General features: G+C 31.4%; 1 protein-coding gene across 1 annotated transcript; it reads left to right on the top strand.

Annotated features, from left to right (window-relative positions):
• Positions 1 to 544: 544 nt before the first annotated feature.
• Positions 545 to 2,251, top strand: LOC8268230 (F-box protein At3g07870-like). The gene has a single exon (XM_015727282.3). The coding sequence runs from the start codon at positions 804 to 806 to the stop codon at positions 2,025 to 2,027; it is 1,224 nt and encodes a 407-aa protein (XP_015582768.2). The 5' UTR covers positions 545 to 803; the 3' UTR covers positions 2,028 to 2,251.
• The last annotated feature ends 8,989 nt before the right edge of the window (positions 2,252 to 11,240 follow it).

Here is an 11,240-nt window from a genome sequence, read left to right as displayed (position 1 = left end):
AACATTTTACGGATAGTGTATTTGATATTTATTTAAATATTTATAAAAATTTATTTAATAATTATGTATATTAAATAAATTTTTATCAAATTTAAATAATATATAAATATTTTTATTTGAATTTAAAACGAATTTAGATATTTCTTTTTAATAAAGGGAGCTGAAAGTTATCTGAATTCACAATAATCTGAATATTCAAAATAAAGCAAACCCAAAATAATCTAAAACTCAATATGAAACCTGATTTGATCCTTCAAGGTGTCAAAAGAAAAAGTAATGTGTGCATAAAATTAATATCCATCACCAAATTTCTTTTTTATTATTTTTTATTTAAAGAAAAACATATTAAATATATATAGAATTTGTCGTTGATTTTGTTGTTATTCAAGAAGATAAAAAAGCTGGTGGGTCCTTATTAACAGTTGGAACAAGTATAGATTGACTAAAACGCTGTAGTATCATACGTACGTACCTTATTTATGCTAAAATTGAACGGTGCTGATGGATTAGATCCATCAATTTGTATTAGACGAGGGAACTATCTCCTTTGTTCTCTTTTAATTTTTTATTTATTTATTTTGTTTTGTTTTCTTTTTCTTTTTCTTTTTCATGGCAAGAATTTTTCTAATGGTGGATCCCATGCCTCACCAATTTTCTTTGTAGTTCCCGTCTACTTTTAACATTCAATTGATCTTTATCAAAGTCCACCGTATGTTTATCTCCATCTTCTCTGTACTCTTCTTCTTCTTCTTCTTCTTCTTCTGAATTTCTCTTTCTTTACCATAACAATTAAGCCAGTGGATATGGAGAATCATTGCAAGAAGATAAGATGCAACCTTGAGGATGGTCCACCAACTACTGGAATGGAACATCTACCGCAAGAAATCATTCATGATATTCTTTCCAGATTACCCATCTCCTCCTTAGTGCAATTCAAGTGTGTTTGTCGTGCTTGGCGTGCCTTGGCTCAAGATCCTAGACTTATAAATTTGTATCTTTCTACCACTGCTCTAACCAACGATCCTTGCCTAATCCTTCACTGCGATTTCCCCATCAGAAACCAGCTTTACTTTGTTGATTTCGCTGCTCCTGAAGAAGGGAAAGAAAAGGTGAAGCGAATCCATGCACCTTTTTGGCCTATGATGCCCGAGTTTGATGTGGTAGGATCTTGTAATGGTTTACTTTGTTTAGCTGACTCGTTATATAATGATGCTCTTTATATATACAATCCTTTCACCAGGAACCATATAGAGCTGCCAAAATCATTGAAATATCCTGACCAAGAAGTTGTTTTCGGGTTCGGGTTCCATCCCAAGACTCAGGAATACAAGGTTGTTAAGATTGTTTACTACAGGAACGGGCATAGCGGCGGCTATCCTCGTGCCACCAGAAGACAATTCTATCCGCAGTCAGAAGTTCAAATCTTGACAGTAGGCAGCTGCGAATGGCGAAGTCTAGGCAAGATGTCATATCAGCTTGTTCGTCGTCAGTCGGAGGCCTTAGTTAATGGAAGACTTCATTGGGTTAGCCGGCCCCGAAGATATAACCCTGCTCGCCGCCTAGTCTCACTTGACTTGGTGGACGAGCAGTTCCGGGAAGTCCCAAAGCCAGACTGCGGCGGCCTAAGTAGATGCAATTATCATCTTGTGGTTTTAAAAGGGTGTCTTTCTGCGGCTGTGTACTGCAATTATGGAAGATTAGAGATTTGGACTATGAAAGAGTATAATGTGAAGGAATCCTGGGTGAAGCAATACATTGTTGGAACTCACATGCCAAAAGGATTGAAACAAAATCTGGAAAGGCCTACAAAGATTTGGAAGAATGCTTCAAATGGAAGAGTTGTTAGAATTTTAGGTCTTCTGAAGAATGGTGAGCTTTTGTTGGAGTATAAAAGCAGAGTTCTTGTTACTTATGACCCAAATCTTGGAAAGTTTAAGGACCTTACATTACAAGGCTTACCAAAATGGTTTCAAAGTATGGTTCATGTAGGAAGCCTAAATTGGATTGATAGTCCCACTGATTCATAGAAGTGGGGAGATATAATTCTTCTTATGTGAGTTTGCTTGCTCCTTAATACTCAAAACATAATTCTGTTTCCTTGAGTTCATTTTATATAGCCTCATCATCATCATCATCATCAAGTTACATGCAGGCTTTACATGCAGGCTTAATCAATCAATTCCATGTTTGTATATGTAGATGAAATCTAATCAACTAGTAGAATAATTCATTCTCTATTGTTTAATTATTATATTGAATTAGTTCTTTTTTCCTTTCTGCAAATTTATTGCTCATTAACCACTGGGAATATATTTAGAGAAATGCTGATACAGGCGGGGCATTGTTTGGATTAAAATTATAAAATGGGCCATTTTGATTCTTTGGAATTCTCAAAACTTCTAGTAAGACAGCTGGTTCCTGTGAGTAGTAATGTCTTCATTCAAAAAGATCAGGAGGAAGGAAAAACAAAAGTATAAAAGAAAAACCCTTCAGATGCTAGGAACCCAAAAAATGGACCAATTTTCAACTGCTAGATTTAAGCTAGAAAATGGAGTCTAAGCATTTAAAATATAATAAAATGGTTGATCTAAGAACAAATCATAAGAAGTTAGATAGAGAAAAAGTCAAAATTTGCTCACATATTGCCTGTTTATTTAAGAAAAAATAGACATTAAGCACATGATCTAAGGTGAAAGCATTTTAGAATGGTAGTTAAGATTGCACATTATGCATAACAGATAAGAAAAACTACCAAAGTTCAAAATTCAACCAAATAAATAATCCTGTAAATCAAAGTTTGATCTGATCCAAAATAGCCTTCCTTTCTTTCTTTTTCTTTTTTTTTTAATTTAAAAAAAAAAAAACTTTTTGTCAGTTCAAAAATTATTAAAATTATTGGGTTAGGCAAGTGAATAATGATATTTTGCCTCATGGACCATTACATAAAAAGAACCTCATCACATCACCCACCTAATTAAATATAGAAAGGGTTACCATAACTTTGCTAAGTTTTCTACAAACACCAACCCTCCAGCATATAACAATTGTAATACCAACAATAACAAAAAGAAACCAACTTAAGCAATACATTAAAAATACATTTGCTTTAGGTTTCTTTTGCCAAACAAACAAACAAACAAACAAACAGTGCACAAGAAAGTTTGCCTTAAAGTCACTCATCAAGAAAGAAACAAGGAAAGAAAGAAAGCTCGAATAGATGTATTAGCAATACCCATTTAGAAAAAAATAAAAAGAAAAAAGAATCCTTTTGAATGGAATTATTTGTTTCAAAAATATACATGTGCAAACATTAAAGAGATCTTCTTTCACACATACTTTTTTCCCTATTTTCTAGTATCTCTAACAGCCCATTTCTTTCCTTCTTGCATGCCTATATGCTTTTGTCGTGTTTTTATCTTACTTTTCCATCCATCTAATCAAGTACCAAAATAACATTTTTCTTGCTTTTCAATCTATGTATTGAGTTCTACTATAAATTTAAAAACGAGAAAAGAGAGAAGAAATTGTTTGGGTTCATGATAGAATGAATTACTAGGAAGAGAGGTATATGAAAATAGAATGTGTCGAAGTTAGAGTTGCCTAATGGCAAGTTGATTCGAGTTCAAATAAAATCATTTGGAGTTTCCAATTATTTTGGGTTTATAATATCTCAAGTTTGGGTTGTTTGAATTATGCTCATTTCAAGTTTAGGTTAGGCATTTTAGACAGGGTACAGGTGTTCTTGGGCTTGCATTTTATGGATTCAAATCGTTATGAACTCTAGTGAAATCGAGCTCCGATAATTTCTAATTTTAATTGCCTTCATTTTAAATCAAGTATCATATTAACTTATTAAATTCCGGATAGATTTTTAGGTTAGTTTATTCAATTTTACTTTCTATTCTTATAAATTTATACAATTAAACTATATAAATTTAACAGTCTTGTGATTAAAAGTATCTATTAATTACGCTTAGTAATAATTATTTGATAAATTGATTATTACATATTTCACTAAATAATTATATTTCGGTCAGTTTGGATTATGAGTCAAATTTATTTAATTTTAAATTCCGGTAACATCATGTCTTAAGTCATACCGGTCTCATGTTATTATGATCTTGAGTATTTTTGTACCAGGTTGAGTTAATATAAGTTGTTTTATGTTTAGAAAATTTTGATTTTGAATTATTTTAAATCCGATTCTTTTACATTTCATAAAAAAGACAAAGCCAAATTGAATTCTTGAGTTCGGGTCTCTAATCAAAGAATTAAAATCATTAAAAATTCATAATATTTACTATATATCCTCCATTTTATTTTAATATTTTTTTTCTTTCTTAAAGAAACAATTAAACTAGATTGCAAAAATCATTTTCTCTTGATATTAAAGTATATATAACTTTAAAATTTTATATAAATTAGTATATTTCACTTTTTAACAATTTTAAATATGTATTTGTTATTTAATAAAAGAAAATTTGTGATTACAAATTGCGATAGTATAGGTTTAGAGTTAACTACTCTTAATGTTATTGTTTGACCGTCATATGATAAGAAGAAGTCTGATCTCAAGCAGATATAGGATATTGCAGGAATAAGCTTTGTAAAAAACTTATTTTCCATCAACATCAAAGTTATAGAGGATCTTCTACTCTACATATGTATATATATACAAGCTAACAAAAATGATGTAAAAGAATAACTAAATCTTTCTAATACTTGGTGCCAACACACTTGCCAAAAACAAACAAAAGCTAACCAAATATGAGTTAAGCCAAAATGTACTATCTAACAAGAAAAAACTACAGTGAATGCATAAATCAAATTCTGCACATCCTCTCCTCAAGTTGGGCTATGGTGGAAGTCCAACATATCCAACTTGGATACCATTGAATGAACCTGTGGAGTAGCTAAAGCTTTCGTAAAAATATCAGACACTTGATAATGAGTAGAAATGTGTGAGGAAGAACAAATCCCTTCTTATATTGGTTGCGCAACATGTGACAGTCGATTTCTAGGTGTTTAGTCCGCTCATGGAAAATAGGGTTGGCTGTGATATAAATGACAGCTCGGTTATCACACCACAATGGAATAGGAAGATTGAGAGGAATATGAAGATTCTGAAGAATATAAGATATCCATTGCAATTCACATACTGTTGATGCCAAACTTCTGTATTCTGCCTCTGCAGATGAGTGTGATATGGTTGTTTTTTTTTATATTTTTTATGAGATTAAAGAGTTGTCAAGATATATACAATACCCTATGAAAGATCGACGTGTATCAGGACAAGATGCCCAGTCAACATCACAATAGGTTGTCAACTGAAAGTCATTTTATGTTGGAAAGAAGAACCCTTTGCTAAGTGTTCCTTTTAAGTATCTGAGTACATGTAAGGCATCTTTCAAATGAGTTTTGCAAGGATTATTAACGAATTTGCTGAGTTGCTGCATTGCATAAGTAAGATCAGGTCTGGTCAGATTCAAATATAACAACCTTTCCACCAATTATCTATATCTGTTAAGATCATGTGTAAATTTTTACCCTTTGGGTAATGGAGTTGCAGTAGGTTTTACACATATTAATCCAACATCTGTAACAATGTCTAGAGTATATTTCCGTTGATTGATATAGGAGCCTTTAGGACTCCTTGCTATTTCAATTCCCAAAATGTATTTTGCAAGCCAAGGTTCTTAATAGTGAATTCCACATCCAAAAACTTCTTGACAACCATAATCTAATCTTCAAATGTACCTGTGATTAGGACATCATCCACATATACAAGTAATGCAAGAAAAACAACAGAAGTTCTCAAAATGAATAAGCAATAATGATGTTGTGATTGAACAAAATCAAGAACTTGTAACTTCTTACTGAATTCTGAGTTTCATTCATTTGAGGCCTGCTTGAGAGCATAAAGAGACTTTCTTAACCTGCAAAATTCTTTTTCTTTGGCTTTCTTGTGACCATCAAGTGGTCATATATACACTTCCTCATTCAAATAACCATGAAGGAAAGCGTTGTTTATATTGAGCTGGTGAATTGGCCATGAATGAGTTGTAGCTACTGCCAAATAAAGTCTCACAGTAACTAACTTGGCAATTGGTGAAAAACTCTTAAAATAATCTATTCCAGCAATTTGATTGTATTCCTTGGCCACTAATTGTGCCTTATATCTTTCTACCACACCATCTTATTTTAACTTCACCTTGTATACCCACTTTGACCCTATAGGCTTCTTTCCTTTTGGCAAAGATACCAATTCCTAAACTTTATTAGATTCTAGTGCTTCCAGCTCTTTATTCATTGCCTCTACCCATTCAGGTTTAATACTAGCCTCCTTGTAAGACCTAGGTTCTTGGATAGTTGTGACATTTGCTGGAAATCCAAATAATGGTGATTAAACATAGGAAAATATCTGAGGTGTGTATTTTGAACTTTTTGGTGAGACTATGAGTGCTTCAGTATTGGCAATAGTGGAGTCAGTAGTGGAAAGATTTGTAATGTAATCTTTCATCCAATTTGGTTTACTTTTAACTTTAGTACTTTGTCTAGTAGGTTGAGAATCATTTATAATTTATATCTGTGAGTTAGTTGGTACTGGTTCAGGTGAAAGCAAATGATCCATTGTAGGAATTTAATCATCTAAAATATCAATGTCAAGGTCAATATGTGAAGCTGAGCTAGCAGTAGGATCTAAAGGAGGAAATTGTAAAGCTAGTTCCTGATCAGATGGTTTTGTAGAAATATTTTCATTTTCAGCAACTGATACATGTAAGGGCAATTCAATGGCTGCGTCTTGCTAAAAAGGAAAAATATTTTCAAAAATAATCACATCTCTTAAAGTAAAAACTTGTTTTGTGTTCAAATCATATAATTTGTAAGCCTTTTGCCCTAGTTGATAACCTATGAAAATGCATTTAAATGTTCTAGATGAAAACTTGTCTTTTATAGGTTTAGTGTTTGTTGTATAACAAAGACACCCAAAATATTTTAAAATTTGATAATCATGTGGCTTACTATAAAGAACTTCAAATGGTGATTTCCAATGCAATAATTCAGAAGGCAACCTATTAATTATAAAAGAGGCCATAAGTAAAGAATGACCTCAAAAAGATCTTAGTAACTTTGATTGAAATATAAGTGCCCCTGCAATTTGCAATAGGTGCTTATGCCTCCTCTCAACACCATCGTTTCGTTGAGGGGTATATAAACATAATCTTTGGTGCAAATTTCCTTTTTCTGTCAAAAAGGTTTGAAATTCATTGCAAGGAAATTCTATTCCATTATATGATTGAAAGCATTTAATCTTTGAATCAAATTTGTTTGAAATCATATTTTAAGATTGCACCAAAGTTTGAAAGGTTTGGCTCTTAAATTTTAGAAAAAAAGTCCATGTTGCCCTGTTGTAGTCATCCACTACTGTCAGCATGTAGTGTGCTCCTATTAATGAAGCATATTTATATGGTCTTCAAACGTCTAAGTGAACCAACTCAAAAGGTCTCTTTACGTGTATATAGCTTATTGGAAATGGTAGTCTATGTTGCTTAGAAAAGGAACAAACATCATAAGCTAGAAAATTTTGTTTAGTACAAGTATCAAAAGATTTCAAGTGTTGCAAAACACTCACTGAGGCATGTCCAAGCCTCTTATGCCAAAGGGACTTAGAGGTGGCTTTTGATTTCATTCCTTTAGCAACAAGTGCATTACAATTTAAAGCTTCTGGTGAAATGGAAACAAAATTACAAGAATGAGCAATGTAATTTTATAGTCATTGGTAAAAAAGACTTTTTATTTAAATAATAAAGATTCCTAATTGACTTTTTCACTGCGAGTATCTCCTTACTCTTTTGTTCCTACAAGTAAATTGTGTGTAGGTGAAAAAAGGAATTTAAGGTTTGAGCTTTTGGCTAGTCTATTAACTAACATTAAATATAAAGGTAGGCACATGTAGCACATTCATAAGGTAAATTCTAGGTGATAAGTGAACATAAGTTTAGAAGTTAAAGTTGTACTTGCAAAATCCTCAAGATATGCAAAATTCACCATGTTTGTTCCTCTTGGCATCTTCCCTTTCATCAATTTAATGAGTTCTTGTTGAATCAGACTATTTAATGCTACATTTTGATGTTACCCTTTTCTACAAGTGTTTCAACTTGAATCTCAAGAGATATATCAACCAAGTTTGATGCATATCTCCCTCCTGAATTGTTCCTAGCTCCTGACTCCTTCCTTTTCTAATCTCTTAGTTGTTTGAACCAATCTGAGTAACATAATTCCTTATTGTATCCATTGGTGTTGCAATGAGTACAGTACTGTTGTTTCTTCTCCTCTTTGGTCATATCTCCCCTCTTAGTAATTCCTCTACCACCTCCATCCTTATTTCCCTAAGAATTAACAAATATTGTTGCATTTTCATTAGATTCAGTGTAAGATACTTGCACTTCCTTTTGTTTCTCTACCCTTGTTATCATCAAGTATGCCTTGTTAACTAAGGGCAAAGGTCCATGAGCAATATCTCACTCCTATTATGATCATAGTCATCATTTAAACCATGAAAAATTGCATCAAATGGTTAAATGAAGTTACATCTGCTACTACTTTAGCAGATCCACATGTGCATTCTGATATTGGCATCAACAAGTTCAACTCATCCCATTATTTCTTAAGTTTCGTGTAGTATTGTGCTACACATGATGTGCTTGTGAGATTGAGCTAATTTCCCTTTGGATTTGATAAAGAAGAGGCCCATTAGATTCCCCATATCTTTCCTCTAACCCAACCCATAGTTCCTTAGTAGTAGATGTATACAAGAAACCCTCTACTATATCCTTTGAGATTGAATTTAAAGTCCATGAAGTCACCATACAATTGACTTTAGTCCATTAATTATAAAGTAATGATTCCTTGGAAGGTATATAGTAACTCCCATCTATAAAAGCCAATTTTAGTTTAGCTCCTAGAGCGATCTTAATATATCTGCTCCAGGCTAAGAAGTTCTTCCCAGTTAGAGGCTCAGTAAAAAGAGCCATACCTGGGTGATCTGAGCTATGGAGAAATAATGGATCTCCACTACCAACATCATTTTGGTCCTTTGCTACAGGTGGAATGACTTCTCGTTCATCGACTATCAGACCTTCATGACCTTGAGCATCTACCATTGTCTTGCTTCAAGTTTGAAATAAAACACTCTTAAACCTTAACAATAATCTAAGACAAAACTTTCGTCTTCAACCTTTAATAGTTTCTCCCTAGATAATCTGCTCTGGTACCATAAGCAGATATAGATTATTACAGAGATAAGCTGTGTAAAAAACTTACTTTCCACTAGCATCAAAGTTATAGAGGATCCTCTACTCTACATATGTATATATATATACAAGCTGACATAAAAGAATAACTAATTCTCCCTAATACCTAGTGCGACACTTACCAAAAATAAACAAAAGCTAATAAACTACGAGTTAAGCCAAAATGTACCATCTAACAAGAAAAAAATGCAGTAAATGAATAAGTCAATTCCTGTATAGATCTGATCGATGTGATAGTTAAAAAATAAAAATAAAAGTTATAAGTTCTAAACGCATGTTATCAGATGAGTAATATGATGATAATAATATCTGATTAGAGTGAAGATAGGTAAATTCTTGTAAACTGGATCTTTTTAATAATGACATATACTTATTTTTATGCCAATTTGTAAACTGTATACTTTTCTTGTCTAAAAAATAAACACATATTTAATATTGTTAAAAAAAATAAATACATTAAATTTTTTCAGATCTATTCCCTTCCTTAGGTGATTTACCATATTAGCATCACTTTTTTAGACTTATGATCTAATTAGTACCCATTTTTTATTTTTTATTTTTGATACTGCACTTTTATTTCTATTTCAATTTAGAATATCTATTACTTTCTCGATATATTCTTGATGATGTTGCCATTGAAAATGAAATATTTTTAATTGATTCGCCATATTAGCAATACTAACTCACTAATAATTTATTTTACTAAGTATATATGATTCATTTTTAAATTTTCTCCAAACTATACACATTTAAAGATGGACTCCATTTGCTTAGTATGATAAGCTATTAGCGAGTTGAAATTGTCAATGTTATGAATAATTAATAATATTCTATTTCAATGCTCACATAAAAAAAAAATAGTCCAAAAAATTTATAGAGTAATTGAAGTATCGGTATCAAAAAAAATTTAAGAAATTAATATCAATTGGATATAAGATTTAAAAGTTTAGTACCACTTAAGCAATTCATCCAAGCTTCTTTCATCTAAGTTAAGTTTTCAAGTTCGTAGACAACATAATATTTAATAGGGGAAGCGATATATGTCATCGGTCATATGATATGAATAGTAATATAATCTATATTTATATATTTTTATAACTGTATAGGACCCATGAATTTATAAAATAATATAATGCTATGTTTGGTTGAAATCTCTATAAAAATTTATTTCATTTGAAAAAGAAAAACATGAGAAAAAAATAAAATAAAATTGATAAAGTTGAAAGAGATATTTTTGTGCTATAGAATATATTGACTTGCTAATGTGGAATCTATTTAGAAATTTTATCTATTTTGTTAGAATTTAGTATAGTTATAACCAATTTCATACAAATTTGATTATATAAAATATTAAATTAACTTTCACTTTATTTAATGTATATAAATTTTAGATTCACAAATAAATTCTAAATTTTATGAATTTCAATCAAACACTACGTAAATAATTTCATGGATAGTATTGTGACAACTAATATTTGCGTATATCATATTCTTATGGTTTCACTTTCAAAATTATCTTTGATCATTTTGATATATATATATTTTTCGCTTTCACGGTTACATAGAATTTAACTTTTGCTTATAAACTTCACGAGTTAAATCAACTTATCTGAATGATATTGTTTCAGGATCCAAGATGCCTTTAGCAAGCATCACAGCAATGTTATCATCTGTTTATTTGATTTATTAGTCTTCGATAAGATTATGATTCCAAAAGAAAAGCTGTAAGTTTAATTTCTGGATATCCTGACGTCTATCGTAACAAGCTTAGTTAGAATTTGCTAAAAGTAACTCTTCAGAGAATTGTGATTTCTATCCATGCACATGTTCTCTTCATTAACTGGGGTACTGGAAATTGGAGGGAAAGAAAAAAAGCAAAGAGAACAAAATCAGATTAGCAATTGAGTTGCACAGAGAATGTTTCGG

The sequence above is a fragment of the Ricinus communis genome, chromosome 7, assembly GCF_019578655.1.
Source record: "Ricinus communis isolate WT05 ecotype wild-type chromosome 7, ASM1957865v1, whole genome shotgun sequence".
Lineage (NCBI taxonomy): Eukaryota > Viridiplantae > Streptophyta > Magnoliopsida > Malpighiales > Euphorbiaceae > Ricinus > Ricinus communis.
The sequence above is the reverse complement of the archived record's forward strand: the minus strand, read 5'-3'. Positions and strand labels throughout refer to the sequence as shown.

Excerpts from the sequence above, each read along its gene's own strand:
- LOC8268230 (XM_015727282.3), top strand. The coding sequence starts at position 804 with ATGGAGAATCATTGCAAGAAGATAAGATGCAACCTTGAGGATGGTCCA.